Here is a 19,375-nt window from a genome sequence, read left to right as displayed (position 1 = left end):
GATCAACCTGGGACATGTGAATCCCCCTTGGGTAAGAAGTTAGCAGTCAGTTAGGGTAGTCCTGTTGCCATCTTCATAAGGCCACTTCAATACTGATTTCACTTCTTTTGTGGAATCTTGTGGGGCCACTGGTAAAGTGTAGGCTTTGTTTCCAGAATGTCCTGAATGGGTCAGAACAATACATCAATTAAATCAGCTCCCATACTATTCTGTACCCAAGGCTGTAATTCACAAACTGTTCTATTTGCCACCTCAAATTTCCCACGAACTTGTTCAGCATTATCAGAAGCTCTAAAAAGACCAAATAACATAAACATACTGTAAAAATTAAGAGCCAAAAAGATGTCCTCGATTTTATTACGACGCCTTCCCAATATGAATTTTCCAGCAAGAAGTGAAACATTCAGAGATCACATTATCTTTTTCTTCCAAATTATAGCCCAAAGTAATTAGTACCAACTTCATGTTAAAGTCCAAAATTATTAACGTCCAACATTGAACTCTCTTGCTCTTATGAATTAAAGTTCAAACAACAGGTTGTGTCACTGCCTGGCAGTGAACTTAGCTCCCAAACCGGAGCTCCCGTTCCCTCAGAGGGCCTATCCTGTTAGCTTACCCCAAGCCTCCCTTGGCATGGGCAGGCCTGCCTTGGCACTGACAGACCTCTGTGAAACTCGTGGTATGAAGCAGCAGAGCAGAAAGCACACTTTCTGTGGGTGGCCTGGCTCCCATGAGAAAGGAAAGAGGAAGAAGGTGGGCTGCATGTGCCAAACTTACACATCAGGAAACGTGCTGGTGGTGCTGCAATAAAGTAGAGTGTTATGTTAGTGGCACCCCCTCCATACTTCAAGAAACACCTGATGTGGGAAAGAAGTGTTTTCCCCTAAAATAGAGAAATAAAACAGAATTACAAGAAACGGTCTCTGTTATTTAAGAAATATTTATTGAGCTCAATTCCTAAGCTAGGTTTGCTGGGAGATATACAAGTGAATCAGAGCTGGATGCTAACAACCAACCACTAGCATTTGTAACATAGTCATATGTCAGTGCCATATATTTTAGAGTTTTGTTACAGCAGTGCCCTACTTCCAGCACCAATTTTTGTATTAGTATAGATTAGGCTTTATTTGCTACGAAACAACCCCAAATAACTCAGTGACTTAGAACAACAGAAATGTATTTCTTGGGAGGAACGTATAGTTTAAGTGGTAGTGCACATGCTTAGCATGCACAAGGTCCCGGGTTCAATCCCTAGTTCCTCCTCCAAAAAAATTAAAATAAACCTAATTGCCTCCCACCCTGCCAAAATTAAATAATAATAAATAAATGAAATTTTTTTTATAAAAGAAAGAAATGTATTTCTCATGCATACAAACGTGTGTTAGCTGAGGTCTCTTTTCCACTTTGTCCTGATTCAAGGACCCTGACTGATGGAAGCAGCCACCATGTGAAATACTGTTGGGCTGGTAGATTAAAGAAGGCCACAAATTCTTTGTCACTCTTCTCCCCAGTCCCCATCAAGAGGTGGAGTTTACTTCCCTTCCCCATGAAACTGAGATGGTCCTGTGTCGGCTTTTACCAACAGAATATGTTATTTCCAGGCTTAAGGCTTATAAAGACCTGGAAGCATTTGCTTTTGTGGTTTTCAGAGTCCTGAACCATCATGTAAGGTATCAGGCTACTCTGCAGAAGAAGCCATGTGAAGTGATGCCCTGGGATAACACTGGAAAGAAAGGCTCAGCCATCCTAGCATCCCAGTTGAGCCTCCAAATTACTCCAGCCCCATATAATACCTGCCTGGAATCATATGAGAGAACTCAAGCAAGAATAGACATCTGCCCATGAGCCCTTTCAACCCACAAACCATTAGAGATAATAAAATGGTTAATGTTTTAAGTCATTAAGATTTGGGATGGTTTGTTATGCAGCAATAGATAACTAAAACATTCTGTCACTGTACCAAAAAGAAAGAGCATGAGAAATTGTACGTGAGTTCTTAAAGCTTTTGCTTCAAAGTGACACAGATCACTTCAATCACACTTCAGTGGCCATGCTGAGTTCAGAGGAATAGGAAAATGGAAGTCTACTATGTGTGCATGGGAAAAGAAATGGAAACATTTTGTTGGTTAGTACTAATACCTCCCAGAGAAAGATCAGGTCTAGAGAGGTACATCTTCCATAGCGATGACAAGTCAATCGGGGAATAATGGCTTAGGTTTGCTGGGGAAGGGAAGGCAGGAAAGCCACTTGTAGATATAGGGAGGCCTCTGAGTGCCAACTGAGTTTCTGAGATAGCTGAGCATCCCTGGGCATAAGTAACTGAGTAAAGGAAATGAGCATACAGGACAAGTCCCTTCATGTAGGAATGGAAGGGAAGGGAGGAAAGACAGAGCAAGTCACCAGTCAGAAAGTTACTGCAGTATTCAAAGCAAGAGTATCCTACTGGGAGAATTGGGGTGGGGGTGGGGGACCTCCCTCCTAGACCAGTTCAGAGGGCTTAGAATAAGCATAAATTACCCAGAGGACTCAAAAAAAAAAAAAAAAGAAAAAGAAGAAGGAGGAGGAGGAGGGGAGGGGGAGGAGGAGGAAGAAGAAGAAGAGCTTCAAGTGTGAAGCTGAGTTACTTATTTTATCAAGAGTATAAAAGAAAAGGTTTAATTCCCATGGCAGATAATGTTAGTTACCTACCCAACATTCCCCACCCTACTTCCTTGACAACAGAACTTCAATACTGCTCAATTCCTCTCTTCCCTCCAAACTAATCAGGAAAAAGAAAACTACACACACATAATTCAGTTACAAGGTAAATCCTGATTGGTCTAAGCCAGTGGTTCTCAACCAGTCTCATCTCTCTAGGGAGTATGTGTGGGGTGGAGTGGAAGACGGTTGGGTTTTTTGGTGTCACAATGCCTGGGGTTGCTTCTGACATTTAGTAGGAAGGTACCAGAGATGCTAAATGTCCAGCAATGTACACCACAGTCCTGCATAAGTTTCCAAAAGCCAGATAAACACTTACCAATCCTGGTAGTCCCACGCTCCTTGTCAGTTACTGCTTTAGGGACTAGCTAGCAACCTAGTTCTGGTAAATAAGATATAAGGAGTGGACTTCTGTGAAGCCTCTGGTATGGCTTCTTCCTGACTGTTGATGTTGTCCCAATCATATGACACCCAGGACTGCTACAGCCACCTTCTCCCTAAAACCAGTTTCTTCCCAACTCCCTGTTTACGTAATTGGCACTTCCATTTCCTTTTACCATGTCCTAAAGCAGTTTTCGACTTCTATTAACCATTAACCTTAACCTTAGGATGACCACTCATGAGACTTGGGTGGGACAATCTGATTTTACTCCTATTCTTCCTGTGTAATTAATCGTGACTCCTTTCACTTACAAAATTACGCCAGATTGGAGGACAGACCATACATGGTCACTTACACCCAATTAAATATTGCTCACTCTGCCTTAAGATGCCTCTAAAGCAAGGGTCAGCAAACTATGGCCTGTAGGCTGTTTTTGTACCTCTGGAAAGCAAAAAAAAAAAAAAAAAAGTCTTTACGTTTTTAAACAATTGAAAAAGTCAAAAGAATGATATTCCATGATACCTAAAATTATATTAAAATTTCAGGGTCCACAGTTTTACTGGAACACAGCCATACTCATTCCTTTAAGAACTGTCTATGGCTGCTTTCTCACTACAAAGCAGAGTGAGTAATTATGACAAACAATGCCTAAAATATTAATGCTCGGCCCTTTAAAGAAAAGCTTACAGATGCCTGCTCTAAAACCACCATTAGTTCAGTGTTCCTCACTTCCTGCACAAATATGGTAGCCTACTAATTGGTTTCCCATTCTTTTTTCCCAGTCCAATGCTTCACACACCTGGTAGATACTCCATCTAGTGAAGAGTTTTGATTCTCACTTGCCCCTTCGTATCTTCAATGGTTCCTTCAAAACCAGCAATATGAAGTCCAAGCCTATCCCTTGATAATGAAGACTACAACCTTGGTTTTCCAGAGTTTGCTCCTCTTCAGTACTTAAATCCCAAATGGATCATCTGCTGTTTCTCCAATAAGCATACCATACGTCCCCATTGCCTGCCCACGTCTCTCCTTCATCCCATCAGCTCAAGATTAAATGAAAACTGTCACTCCCTCGGTACACCTTCATTCACCACAAGGGTAGTTCACAGCGGTGAGGCGGGATGGGGGGGGGGTGGTAATGGGGGAAACTCAGCGACACAAATACTACGGCGGGAGAGAGCACGTCAAATGAGTAAGTGAGGTAAGGGGCCCAGAATGAGGCTTCAGAACTGACATGTACGCTGGAATTTTCAGGACTCAAGAGGCTAGAAAATTCTAAAAGACCCAGGTAGACAAAAAGAAACTGTAAATAAAGCTAGATGAGCAAACAGAAGGACTACCATATCCTATCCACTTCTCTACCGCTCCAGAGATTACGATTTAAGAAATAATGACACCTTTAGTCAAAAACCTGAAAGAAAATTCTACAAGCCTTGGCCAAAACCACGGGGGAGTGGCTACTCGGTGTCAGCGCACACAGCACGTACATTCCTTTGGCCAAATAATCCTCGTGAGGGTTCCGAGCGCTCTCTCCTTGTCTGGCGACTCCAGCTGGTCGCCAAAACTTCTGGGCAGTTGCTTTGCCTGCCCGCCCACGCTCCGGGCTTCTGGGCAAGCGCGACGGCGCCCTGGGGGTTGAGAGAGAGACACCCCTTATCTGTTTGCGAAAGCAGTTAAAACCATGTCGCGGGATCCCAGTAAACTACCAGCCCGCGCCCTCCGAAAGGCGCTAGGGCAGACCCCGCCTCAGCAGCCGCCTCCGCGCACGCCAAGCTCTCGGGAGGAGCGAGAGCGAAGAGGCGGGAGTTCGCGGACGCAAACCCAAACCTGGGAAGGGAAGCGATTCCTGGGCGCACGCGCACAGCGAGGGGACTGGGCGGAGCGTGCCTCCCAGAAAGGTTGCAGAGGAAAGGAGAGCGCGTGGCGCCCGAAACCCGCGCACGCGCCGTAGTCTCGTCCCGCCCATGCGCGCGCGCGGCCGGCGCAGCTTCTTTTCTTCAGGCCCGCCCCTCTCTTTTCCTTCAACTAGAGGAGGTGACGGGCGAGAGCAGAGACGTGTGGGGCGAGGTGGGCGGGGCGTCGCACGCGAGCGCGGCCTGCAAAAGGAGGGAGGGGAAGGGAGAGATCCAAGACTACGTTACCCCGTCAACACCCAATCGGGAGCCGGCCTGACCCCACCCCCTACCCTCACGTTATTGGCTGGGAGGGCCCATGTGGGCGGGGCCAGCCGTGGGGTTGGGGAGGGCAGGGGGCGGGGAGGAGGAGGAAGGCGCTGGCGGGCAGTGATGGCGGCGGGTGATGGGGACGTGAAGCTAGGCACCCTAGGGAGTGGCAGCGAGAGCAGCAGCGACGGTAGCAGCGAGAGCCCCGGCAGCGCGGGAGCAGCAGCAGAAGGGGGTGGCTGGGCGGCAGCGGCGTTGGCGCTTCTGACGGGGGGCGGGGAGATGCTGCTGAACGTGGCGCTTGTGGCGCTGGTGCTGCTGGGGGCCTACCGGCTGTGGGTGCGCTGGGGGCGGCGAGGTCTGGGCGCTGGGGCCGGGGCGGGCGAGGAGAGCTCTGCCGCCACTCTGCCTCGTATGAAGAAGCGGGACTTCAGCTTGGAGCAGCTGCGCCAGTACGACGGGTCTCGCAACCAGCGCATCCTGCTCGCGGTCAATGGGAAAGTCTTCGACGTGACCAAAGGCAGCAAGTTCTACGGCCCGGGTGAGGAGTTGGAAGGGGAGGGGGAGGACCCCCTGCAGCTCAAGAGCATCCCCCTTCTGATGGGGAGGTGCCTGGGCACCGGGTTAGTTTGCCAGCCTTCTCGACGTCTGGACCCCCGCGCCTAGTCTGCGGCATCTGAAACGGCCCGCCCCCCACACACACCCTAGCTCGGGCACCTCCGGCGTTTCCCCCCAAAGTCGGATCCCAGTGTTGCCCCAGGAACCAGCTTTCATCTTTCTCCCATCCCATTTCTCCTCGCAGCCTTTTCCTGTGCTGAGTTTTTCAAAATCCTTTTGGTTGTCGCCTCAGCCTTTCCTGGGCTTTCTGATTCCTGGGATGGTTGGGGGCAGAAGGGAGGCAAGATTTCTAAAGTAGGGACCTAAAGTTTTAGGCCCTGTAATTCACAGCTTTCCTTTCTTTACTCTTCTTTTGCCGTTGATCTCCCTTTTCCCTCTACTACTGCCCATAAGGCCACGTTTAAGTATACGTAGTTCCAGGTCCCAACCCTCTAATCTGTGAAGTCCGGGCATATAAGCAACACTTCTAGAGTCTTCTTTTTTTTTTTTTTTAACCAGTTTTGGTATGGAGAGATGCTTTCCAAGACTAACAGTGTATGTGGGATGACACAGACCAGAATGCAGATTCCTAATAACTGCTGGCAAGGTTATTCGCCCTGAGTTTTGGGTTTTGGGGGTGGAGCTCATATACCCAGGAGGCGTGCCAATCTGGTTTCTTTCTATATCCTTTTTTTTTTTCTGTCGTAGGGAGACACGCATCTAAATCCACGTTGATTATGACTTAATTGTGTTTTCACTGAGGAGAAAAAAAACTTTCAAAAAGCTATGAATTCCTATTCCCATGCACCAGTTCTGCAAGTTTAAAGATTTTTAGAACTTTGCTTTCATAGAACTGTTTATGTAGGGCACTTGGTTTAGAAACTTCTTTTACGATGTAGTTGGAGCATACATTTCAGATTATGCTGATAAACTTCAGTTCAGACTCAAGGAACCTGTTGTACCGTAAAATTGAGCAACATTGTACATGCTGGTTTTGTAGTTATTCTAAGCTTTAGAAAAAAGTGACTACAATAAAAAGTAAACAACAAAATTAGAAACCTAGAGTGACCTGTTAATTTGAAAGAGTACATCCAAGCCTTAATTCCAGGGGATTGGCAAATCTAAAAACAAGTTGGTTTCCTCGTTGATTTAATCTGTTAGTGAGATGTATTGACACTTGAAAATATATACTTCTGATTTTTGTGGTTAGATATGTTAGAAGTGCTGGAAGATATTTTAGAATTGCTTTGGTTTGTTCTTTCTTGATAAGAATAGAGAGAAGAAATTGGAGATTCTACATGTTGAAATATATATATGTCTTAGTTGCTTGTATTTTATGTGTATATCTGCATTCAGTCCAACCAAGTCATTTGCTTCTGGTTATATAAATATGAAAACCAGATGTCTCCCTACTCATATCAGCTGAAATGGTTAACATACTTTTTTGTTTGTTTACTTAAGAGCGTGTGGGATAACACGGTAGGGCCAAAGTACAAAATTTAAACGGACAGACCAAGTAGTTAATTTTTTTTAGTCAAGGATTTATACAGTATATATATTCAATGATTAGGAATTGTGTACAGATTTAGATTTTTAACGTAGAGTTTAACCAACTAGAAGATGTGCTTTTGTAGCCCCTATCTGAACTGACAGTGAAGCAACCGAAGTATTAGTGCAAAGAAGCATATGAGTCTTCATAGATAATGCCTTGCCACTATCTGAAAATAGCTAGGAAGAAACAGTCATAGACAGTTTGGCAGCATCCAGTGGCAAATGTTCTGCAACAGAAATTTTAAAATTAAGATAAGAGTCATGGTTATAATTTAGATAGCCTTTGTGTGGCTTGAGCCAGTTAGCACCCTCCCCCCAGATAACAACAGAGAAGCTAGTTTAGGTTAGCTTCCACTGACTCCTAGGTCCTGATGAGCAGGCTAAGAGTGATATTCAGTTATTTCATTCTAAGTACTTCTTGATTAACAACCTAATAGAGATATCTGGAGTATTTTATTATTGAAAGGTACCTTAAAGTTAACCAGATCATCTTATGGGCTTGAATATGTTGATATTTCACATCAATAGACGATATAACACTTTTCCAAAAGTCCTGAAGCCAAATTTCTGGCTACGAAACGGACTTGAGTTTTGATTTTAATTTTCATTTCTGTCCTCAAATCAATCAAGCAGTTTTGTAGCAAAATAATTCAGAAGCAATAATCCTTATCTGAGACTCTTAGCAACTTAAGAATGAGCAAAGGAAACCAGAAAACCTAGTTTCAATGCCTAGCCAGTATCTACTCTCATTTCTCAATGGTTTTAGCATTAAAAGATTGTTTTGTGAGGCTTTTTTGACGTTGACGATATTGTTCTTGTTAGGCATACATTTTTAAAGTTCCAGTTCTTAAAAAATTAAATAATAAGTTTAATTTAGTGGAGAGAACACATAATGGCAAACAGTTGGCATTAACTACATTTGTCAATATTAAATTTAGTAACAGTTCAGGCACTTGGCCAGGAGAATGGTCATGTAAGGAACAATGAAGATGGGAGGAGAAAAGAAACCAGGTTTCTTAAGCACTGACCACATCAGATCCATTGATTTGTCATTTCCACAATGCTTCAGTGAAGTTAGTAAATATTCCTGTCCTTCAGATGGGGAGTCTGAGGTTTAGGAATTTGGGGTAAATTGGCTTGGGTCACACAGACATGGCATTCAAATCCAGATATATTTGAGAACAAATCCTATCAACTCTATTTTAGGTAAATTGCATTCTGGGATAAACTTGTAGAGAATCTCACTGCTGTTATTTTGTATGACCTGTCCTGGTTCTCATAAAGATTTAAAGCCTCAAAGAAACACACTTTCATAACTTTATATTGTGCTGTTTGATATGGTAGCCACAAGCCAGGGGTAGCTGTTTAAATTTAAATTAATGAAAAGTAAATGTAATTGAATATTGAGTTCCCCACACTAGCCACATTTCAAGAGCTCAGTAGCCACATGGCTACCATATTAGACAGTGCACTTTATAGAGTAGCTCCATCTTCCCAGAGAGTTGTATTCAACAGCATTGATTCTAAAGGTCAAGGTAGAAGAAGGACACTCCATTTTGAGTTTATTATCTCACTTAATCTTCAAACAGCCCTAGGAGATAAGTAATGTTTCCATTTTACACATGTGGAAACTGAAACTCAGATTTTTCCCAAAGTCACATATCTAAGTGGCAAAGCTAGAAATCAAACCCAGTCTAACTGGCTTCACAGGCTGTCCCCTCTCACTGTGTTGCAATATAATACAATTTCACATTTCCAGAGTTGTAATAGATGAGGAAGACTCCAACAGATGGTTTAATTTTAAATGATTTGATGTAATATTACTGCAATGGAACTCTACCAAAACAGTGTTTTTTAATACATTATTATAATACATATTTAATATATTCAAAATGGCAAGAAATGATACAATCCACCTTTGTAATAGTCTATCCACATTTATATATTTTGATATATAGCTTTCCCCTCATCCTATGTAGAGTATTCTTTGACACATACCAACTCTGTATTTTCTCCAACATAACCTTGTAAATTCCACTGGAAAGAAAAGTATATAAGAAGTACCCCCATGAGATGCTTATTGTTTAGGAGGTAGGGGAAAGGAGCACATATACCTTTCGTGTGTTTTTCCTCCTTTTTTAACTTTATGTTCAATATGTTAACTTTTGTTTAAAGTTTGCAAAATGCAGCTGAAACAAGACTTGCAACATATAGACAAACCTGTTCTTTCCTGAATGTCCTGTTAACACTAACCTCTCATCCTAGTTTCTTGCTTTGAAGCCAGCTGGGTTTGTTGTTAGGGCAATTGCTCACACACATTCATTACCTATCAGTCAGATAAAGGGATGAGCTAAGTTTTCTAATGAATTTTGATACTCTGCCCAAATTTATACTAGTTATTTCTACAGTACCTACTTGGTTAGCTCCTCTGAATTTAATACCATTTCATTTTTTGTAATCTATGAGAGAATTTTGTATTAAATACTAACACAGAGTATAAGAGGATAGTTTAAAGCATATATGGGACCAGAAGATGTTGTTCAAGTTGGAGGGAAGGAGTAGATTTAGTAACATCTGGAGTTAGCCATTTAAGTTCTTTAAATAGTTCTTTTAACAATGTGACATAGACCACTCCTCCCCCATGTACCTGTGACAGACATCACTAAATAACTACTGTACTCTGAGAGCCTGCATCCTGTCTCAATATCTTTAATACAGGATTTCATCTCCACTTTTAAAATCTAAGAAGGAATTGCCTGAATTTCATTACATCGTTGGCTAAATAAGATGTTTTGAGAAATGCGAGTTCTCTGAGTCTTCAAAACATGCCTCTCTACCCTATGGAGTTTCTGGTCTTTTGAGAAAGGCAGATGATAAACAAGCATTTGATGATTATAATCTGTAATTAAATATGCTGTGAAAGAAATGAACAGGATATATAATAGAGGATAACAAAGGACTTTAGATGGTTAAGAAAGGTACCTTATGTATATTAGTCTGTCAAGAAAGTAGGAGTGGATATTTAAGCAAAAACCTGAAGGAGCCAGCTATACAGAGAGAGGTTGGGTGTTTAAGTGTTTTGAAGCTTTCTAGCACTAGATCTAGAACTGACAACACTGTGTTAATGAGCAAAGGAATAAACATCCTTATCACTGGTACTGATTTTCAGATTTGACTTCAGCCTTTGTTTGATTAGTATTACCTCAGTGTTTCTTTTTCCATCCTTTTACTTTCAGCCAATCTGTATTTTACTTTTCCCTTATGAATAACATAGCTGGATTTTTTTCATTAAATTTAAAATCAATAGTGTCTTAACAACTTAGTTTAATCAGTTTATATGTTTTGTCACTGCTAGTATATTTAGATTTATTTCTGCCCTCTTATTTAGTAATTTCTCTTTGTCATACTTTTCTTTGCCTTTTTTCCCCACCTTTTTTCCTTCCCAGACTGATACTTTTCATCCACTTTTTCTGCCCTATTGATTTGGATGCATTCTATTTTTTCTGTTATTACAACTAGACTTGGTTTTACTGTGGTTTTTCAAACTCTATCCCCAAATTAGTTAAATTAGTAACTTTTTAAAAATAGTCTTCATTTAGATTTACCAATATAATTATCATTTTCTTTATTCACTGTCATTTCTTGCATCTCATTCTTTTGTTCAGGGTTCAGTTTTCATTTTAGTGAGGTAGAAAAAATTAGATAATCACTCTAATAGTTACAAAATTATCTGTTATACATATTAAATATTTACTTCCTCCTGCAAGTTTCTGCTCATTAAACTTGTGTCACCCTATTGTACTTGATTGTATTAAAGAAAGCAGTTTGAGGATGCACTAACTGGTAGACTTATTGATTTCTGAACTTTAAAAATCTGTACCATAAGTTGTACTAACTCTTAAAACTATTAATGAAATCTGAATTCTAACTAGTATAATGTCATTTTGGTATATTTAACAATATCTTAGAAATAAGATTTATCTTTAAAATGATGTCCTAGAATATTTGTTATATAAGTACTTTTCAGCATTATATTTTAGTCTTTGATAAAGCAAGAGTATGATTCTCTTAGTTATTACTGAAATGTTAATGTCTAAATGAGCCTTAATAGTCAAAATAATCTGATTAGTTTATATAAGCTAGCTTTTTAAAAAATTATATCATACCTAAAGACCTAATACCATTTAAAATTTGCTTTTCTTGAGTAGCTCTGTTATTATGGATAGCCAAGTATAGTTAGCAAAATATTAGAATCAGTAACATTTAGGTTTGTTATGTTAAGGGGGTAGGTAGTGAAAAGAAGTATTACTGACTTCTCAGATATGCTTCTGATTGTGTTAGGAATGCAGAGAAATATGCTTTAACTAGACTTCAAATCCTTTCTCTGAGTAACCCATCCTTTTCCAACTATAGTTCTTAATATTATTTTCTTTATGGTCTCATGGGAAAAAGCAAAGAAAACTGTTTTCAAAAAACCCTTTTCAGAAGTTAATGCTTCCTGAGGGAAATTCAAAACATGTGGAGAGGACAGCTTAATATAGTTTAGAGAGTGGGGAAATATGTTAATCATTGAATCATTCTTTTCTATTCAACAGTTAACAAAACATCATTTTCTCTAGAATTAGCCTTGGATTATTAACTGTTGATTCAAGTTCACTCTTACCAAGCCAAAAAAAGAACATGTTTTATAAAGTTTTGTTTTTACATCATTCAATGTTGAGACTTCCCTAGGGGAGCTGATGGAGAATTTTGCTAGAGAATGTGCTGGTATATTACTATACTGAAAGATGGAGGGTTTTCTGACTCCTATTTTTATAATGACCATCTTTTTTCTCTCTCCTTTTTACCATTTGGATGTGCTTCATGGTTGATACTCTCAAGTGTCCTGAAGTAGACTGACTTTTGTAGGCCAAGGAGGGAAATATTACAACACAGCGCTAAGAAAAGCTGTTGATGTCTCCTACACCTTTTTTGTTCATGCTCTTCCATTTTGATTTAACAGGTATTCTAAACTAGCCATTCACCTGAAGTTTTGTTGATTAGTGAAATGCTTCAGTTTTCAGGGTTGTCATTCCATCTTTGGGTTTGTGTTAAGTTTTCTCAAAATGTACTGTGTTGGGCGAAGTTAGAAAAGTAGAAAATAGTACTTCCCAATTCTGTCAGTAATTTTAGGCATGTCACTGAATGCCTCTGCTCCTGTTCATCTGCCAAATAGGGAAGGCAAAAACTGTCCCTTCCACTTTGCAATACTGTGAGAGGAGTCAGAATGCTAGGAAATGCTCGACAAAGTTGAAATTCTCATTTTACATTTGTAGGTATTCATAACCCTGATCAGTTTTATTTTTCCTTTTGTGTGTTTGATTCACTGTTTTAAGTTTGTAAGCACTGATTCAATCAGCATTAAGAGCCTATATAATGTTCAAAGATTTTTTTTGTTGTTTCTCAAGAAAAAAAAATCGCACTAGTTGTGTGTGTGTGTGTGTGTGTGTGTATGATGTCCTTGCTTAGTTTTAAAAGTTAATGTTTCTCCAAAATAATCAACTCCAATGAAAGATCTTCAGATTTTACTCTGTAAATACAAACAGTATTGAGTTTCTTTCTCTTAAATGTTTCATCATACCCTTTTGAATGCCAGTTGAGATAATGGGCAAAGTTTGAAAGCTGTAAATGTTGCCCAATTGTTAATTGAAAGTGTCCCATTTTCTTATATAGAAGACAAGTTTAAACATATAAAATGGTAGCCTAAGTTTATATTAATAGGAGAATGGTTAAATAAATTATAGGTATAGCCATTCAGTGGGAAAATATATAACTATTAAATGTTAATTGTGATAGTCACCTAATATTAAGTAGCAGTATGGAAAATAATTAAGATTGGAAAAGCAAAATAAAAAAGTATGTTACTAGAAGTATTACCTTTATTTTAGGTAACATCTAATGTTAGATATTAATATATTTATTTAGATAAAAAGATATTTTAAAATATATTTTTAAATTTGTTGCTAATGCCACTTCTGATTTCATGCAATAAACTTTTCAGAGAACTTTATGGCATAGTAATTTCTGAAGTTCAAATTAATGCTCATAAAAGTTAAGATTTTTTTCCAAGTAAATTCTTGAATTCTATTCTTAAAGAGACAGTTTTCTGACACATAACTTTCAATTTCCTAAGTGCTTTCAAATATGAATATGGCTATAAATATTATTTTGCTCATTTAAAAATCAAGGAATTTCCTTTTTTTTTAACTTGTATACTTATTAGAAAATACTTTATTCTGTTAACTGGACAATAAGCTCTCTTATTGACTACTCTGTTGCTCATAATAGTTAAACCAGTAAATCTGGTTTTTAAATTACTTTCTCTAAATTACCTTTGTCATATATGGATAACTTTAAGACTCAGGAAAACAGTATTTTCTTTTGTAAAATTATGTTATTTTAGAAATCTTGTTTATTAGCATGTGATTTTTTTAAGGGGATTTTTGTGTTTTTTGGGGGGGGTAATTAGGTTTGTTTGTTTGTTTGTTTGTTTTAAATGGAGGTACTGGGGATTGAACCTAGGACCTCGTGTGTGCTAAGCATGCACTCTACCACTGAGCTATACCCTCCCCCCACCATGTGTAATTCTTAAAACATTTTAAACAGGAAATTTAAGTGGTCCTCTCTCTGCGGCCTAAGATGAAGACAAAATTAACCCTTAAAAGATTTGTATTATAAAAATCATTTTTTAAATGGCCAGACTTAACCAATTGTATGAAGTAGAATTCTCTCCTCCCCAGAAACATTGCCACTGTTAAGTACTTGGTCTGTATTCTTCCTGATGTTTTTCAATGCATATACAAACATGGGTAAAATGTGTGTATGTGTATATTCTTTTTTAATTCAGAGCAAGTCATACTATATACTCTTCTGAATTCCTTTTTTTAGTTAATATGTCATGGACTTCTTTCTGTGCCTGTACATGTAGAGTTGCCTCATTCTTTTTGATAGCTATATACCATTCCATTAAAGTAATGTGCTATAATTTATGTAACCAAATTCTTGATATAGAAAAGTAGGCTGTTTGGATTTTGTCTATTATATGTGTTTTTAAAAAGTGAAATGTCTTTATCATCATGAATTGGGGTGGAGATTTTACCATAAGTGAATCTTTTTAAAGGGTCAAAATCTAGAGTTTCTCCTTATTTGAAATTGCAGTTAATTCATATGAAGAAATTTATTATGTTCCTACTTCATGTCAGGCACTGTGTTGGGCACTGAGGCAACAGAGAAGTGCGAGACAGTTTCTGCCCTCAAGGACAAACTTTGGGAATGGCTCACTTCTGTTAGCTGTTCCTCCTTAGACAGGGTGATTCCTGATTCCTTGGACAAAATGCTAATCATTTTGTGTCAGTTGAAAAAACTGTTCCTTATGGCCATATACATATCTAGTCGATGTTCTGTTGATTATTTTTAGATGCCACAGTTAATTAACAGTAATCAGTAAAGCATCATTTCGTCTCAAGAAAACTGGCTTCCAAACCAGACTGTTCAAGTTTCCTCTTCTCCCTAATACTTCACAGTCTTAATCTTTGAATATGTTTTTGAGTATCTGAAATAATTGAAATTTAAAGTTTAAATTTTTAGTGAAACACTTTACTTTGGTCAAAAGACAGATTTCCAAGAAATTTCTTCTCATTATTGCATCTAGTGTCTGTGCATGTTTTGAAATTAAGGGTTTGCACCAAATATGTCATGAGGTTTCTTTTATTTGACTTTTTTCTTTGAGACATTCTAAAGTATTGTTAGGTAATCTAAATAATTTCTTTTCTTCCCTAGAGGGTCCATATGGAATATTTGCTGGTAGGGATGCCTCCAGAGGACTAGCAACATTTTGCCTAGATAAAGATGCACTTAAAGATGAATACGATGATCTCTCAGATTTGAATGCCGTACAAATGGAAAGCGTTCGAGAATGGGAAATGCAATTTAAAGGTACCTTTTTTGTCGGGTTCTTTTTGCAAATATTAAATTTATGGCCAAAGAAAGTACTTGCTATTTCATCACTCTTTAAGAGCCTAATGATACCTTCTGTTTTAATCCCCATCATTACTAAGAGCCTAATGATACCACCTATTTTAATCCCCATCATTATTCGATGACTGTTACATGTGATTATTATTTATAAAATCCATATTTAAATATTGAATCTAAAATTTACAAAAATTACGACACCTTTAGTCTTAAAAGGTTTGTTCACTAAGGTATACTTTTTAAAACATAGGCTTATAGTTAAAACTGAATTGATTACTGATATTGATACTATAATTTTAAGTTTATTCCAAAATGATTTTATTGATCTTACCTTCAAACTATAAAGAAAAAAATGTTATTCCCCTTTATTATATATCCTTGTGACATCACATATTACTACCTCTGTGACACTCTGGACAACTATTTAAATGACTGTGGATCCCTTTGAACAGTTCTGGCTTCTTGGCACTTTCTTAGACTGGTTCTGCTGTATGAAGCAGTCCTCCTATCTCATCCCCTTGGTTTTTCAATTGATTCATTTAACCTAGGTTCAAATTCTTGATAAGGAAATGACTCAGCCTTGGGTATGTCACCTTGGACATAACAATGTTCTAAATTAAACACCTAGTAACATAAAACAAGCAATGTAACAGAGATCTGAGGAGAGAGTTTGATGGGAGAAAGAACAATAATGTACTAGGGGCCACTCACTGAGATCTCAAAGAACACAGGGTAATAAGTAAATTAATTTTCATCTCCTCATTTGGTTTGTTTTCTTGGTGACCACTCACATATGTCACATCTTCTCCCCAAGAATAATTCTTGGTTGGATCCACTTTCCATGTGATTTTCCACCCCATGTACTCTTCTCCCTACTTCCTCTGTCCCAAGAAAGTCACCATTTTCTGTTTTATGGTCCTCTCTAGTCCAAACTAGAGTTGTACACAAAATCCAGTATATTTATAGATTTCAAATAACTGTTGGAAATTCCATATATTGCCAGCTTGTCTCTTTAATTACAATACGTTGGGCTATTAAGATTTAAAGAACTATTCTGAGACTCACAGTGCACATTAAACCAGTTTCAGAGTACATGTCCCCAAACCTGTTCCAAGAGCCTGGAATGGGTGGCTCCAAGGTGGATCCTGGACATGCATATTTCTAAAAAAGATCTTCAAGTGATTCTGATGCAGTATCCTTGATTAAGAACTATCCTTGATATGGAACACTCTTCTGCAAAGCACAATTCCCAAGCTTTATAAGTTCCCTGATCCTGTTTTCTTCTGTTCAAGCCTTACTTGAGTACAAAGACCAGACAAGGTAAACAATAGGAAAAACTTAGCTTGTTCTATATGATTCTAAAAGAGGCAAACACCTTCCTTGCTGTATAATGAAATAGTGAAATAAATTTGATCACTACTGATTTTGTATTGATGTATCTTTCAGAAAAATATGATTATGTAGGCAGACTCCTAAAACCAGGGGAAGAACCATCAGAATATACAGATGAAGAGGATACCAAGGATCACAATAAACAGGATTGAACTTTGTAAACAACCAAAGTCAGGGGCCTTCAGAACTGCAATTCTTACTCCCTCTCACAGAATGTCCAGCATCTTTGGGTTTGGTTCACCTGCTGCAAAAAAACATTCAACAGATTGTCTGTGCAAGCTAAATGAGTCTCACTATGAAGATTCAAATACGAGACATTATTTATGCTGCCAAACTCATTTGTTGCAGTTGTTTGTAATGTCTGGTGGGGCTTCTTCATCCTGAAAAGGAGAAGATAGGGATTTTTTTAAAGAGCAAGAAAGTGATGAGATTACTCTTTCCTTTTTTCTCTTTTTTCTTTCTTTCCTTTTTTTTTTTTTAATCGAAGACAAATTGATATGTATTTGCTACTTATGTGTACAAATCTCAAAAAACAGTAAGGGATTCCTATTTCATGTGCTGTGGTTTTGTTTTAGCAATGAAGGAGGGAGAAAACCTGGCCCGCAGAGTTGGGGGTCCACATCAATTCGAGTACTTAGGGCTACTGAAATATTGTAATGTGAATTCCCAGACTTTTCTTTTTGGGTTTTATCAGGGAAAAGAAGGATTAAAAGAAAAAAAAAGAAAAAAAAAAAAAAAGAAACCCTATTTCTAAGAAATCTTTGGAAATTAGGAGAAGGGATTTCAAGTGGATTTAAGTCAAAGCTAATTCTCCAACTGTAAGATTGAAACTAGTTTTTAGCCCTTTCCTTCCCCTGGATCAAATCAATATTAATTGTGCCTTATTTCACTTACATAGACTTGAATTATTTTTAGGGAAAGCCCCTGTGTGAATTGAGAAGTCACTACAAGCAGCAATGAGACTGAAGTTGGAATATTCTGTTGACTGCAAAACCTTGATGTCATTCTGTGTATATAGAATGTAAAAGGAATATTCAGTGTTACTGCCATATATGTTAATACATACAAACTTAATTAGCATTGTAATGGCCAAATGCATTCCCCCATGCTTTTCTCTTTTCAAAGAAAATTGAAAAACAAATCAACAACTCTGTCCCCCAACAGCTGCCTAATTTTGGGAGTCTGACTCTCACATCTCACTGGTGTGGGTACAGGGGGCTGGAGTATGGATGTTGTATGGGTGTGTCTGAGTGTGTGAGAGCACCTTGGAAGGGACTCTGCAGATACTGTAAATACCCATACCATTTTAATAAAGCATGTACAATAAACCAAAATAAGCTTGAGTTGAACTTTATATACAAACTGTAAGCCAGTGGATTATGAAATGATCAAGATTGTGCATTTGATTCAAGATAAGGAAAAATCTTGGAAACGAAAGGCAGACACTGGTTAACCAAGTTGTACACATTGTACCACATTCACTGTAACTTTAGGAAGAAATTCCACTTTGTGGAATGTTCTCAAGAGATCTGAGATTATTCAGGTAAGAATTGATATATTAAAATGTACATATTTTTACTTTATATTTTGATGCCAACTGATTATACTAGCAGTAATAGTACTCCAGGTGTAGTTATTGAACACAAAACAATGAAGGATCTTATACTGATAGGTATTAAATTCTTCTATTGTTTGGAAAAGCCCTTACTAAAAGTCCAATATATGTCCATTATTTGAGTTCATCATGACTATTTAGGTTCTCAGTTGGGGACAAGTTACACCAAAAAGACAACTTTATTTAATAAGTCACCAGTTAAAGAATTCTGCTTTATGAGTATAATATATGTAGAAGCCATCAAAGAAAGAGGAACTTTTAACTGCAATAATAAGCTAAAGTATGTAAAATACTACATTCTGTTATATTCAGTCTTGGAATGTTTGGTAGAAAATGATGACCTTCAGCCAAATCTTTGCTGAAGACTGGTTGGAACGACTGAAGAGTGTTGGTAAATGCTTTGTGTGTTTTTATGTAAAATGTTTTCTAAACAGATTTGTTAAAGTACATGTCCTCTGTAGTAAGCTGGTATATGTATGAATCATTTGAGCCTAAAGTTAAGAAAACCTACACTTGTGAATAGAGAAACCCTAAATATTCATGCGTAAAAATTATGGAATCTGTTTAAAAAAAATGAGTAATTTTGTGTTTTGGACTTGAAATAAACAGTGTTCTATGGACAATTCCTCAGTTTCAGTTGAGTGTTATCATTCTCAGGTAAGTTGATGGGCAGTCACTGAGTAAGGGGATGGGAGCTGTGGTGGTATTTCTGCTGTTGTTTTCCCCTTTAATCACTATTTCCCTAACTTGCCTGATTGTTAGAACCACTTGAGGTGCTTTAAATACAAATTTTTTGGTTGCCAGTCCAAAGCTACCACCCACTGAGCCAGAATTGAAAGAGAATGGATCTCAGACTATTTGTAAGAAGTGCCTTGGGTAATTCTTATGATTGGGTCCTTTGAGAAACACCACAACAATCTTTTCATGTTACACAATTGACCCTTGAACAACAAGGGTTTGCACTGT

General features: G+C 38.3%; 1 protein-coding gene across 1 annotated transcript; it reads left to right on the top strand.

The window, feature by feature from the left end:
• Positions 1 to 5,332: 5,332 nt before the first annotated feature.
• Positions 5,333 to 19,034, top strand: PGRMC2 (progesterone receptor membrane component 2). The gene is made up of 3 exons (XM_006178603.3): positions 5,333 to 5,782; positions 15,208 to 15,363; positions 16,849 to 19,034. The coding sequence occupies exons 1-3, from the start codon at positions 5,365 to 5,367 to the stop codon at positions 16,944 to 16,946; spliced, it is 672 nt and encodes a 223-aa protein (XP_006178665.3). The 5' UTR covers positions 5,333 to 5,364; the 3' UTR covers positions 16,947 to 19,034.
• Positions 19,035 to 19,375: the final 341 nt, after the last annotated feature.

The sequence above is a fragment of the Camelus ferus genome, chromosome 2, assembly GCF_009834535.1.
Source record: "Camelus ferus isolate YT-003-E chromosome 2, BCGSAC_Cfer_1.0, whole genome shotgun sequence".
NCBI classification, from domain to species: Eukaryota; Metazoa; Chordata; class Mammalia; order Artiodactyla; family Camelidae; genus Camelus; species Camelus ferus.
The sequence above is the reverse complement of the archived record's forward strand: the minus strand, read 5'-3'. Positions and strand labels throughout refer to the sequence as shown.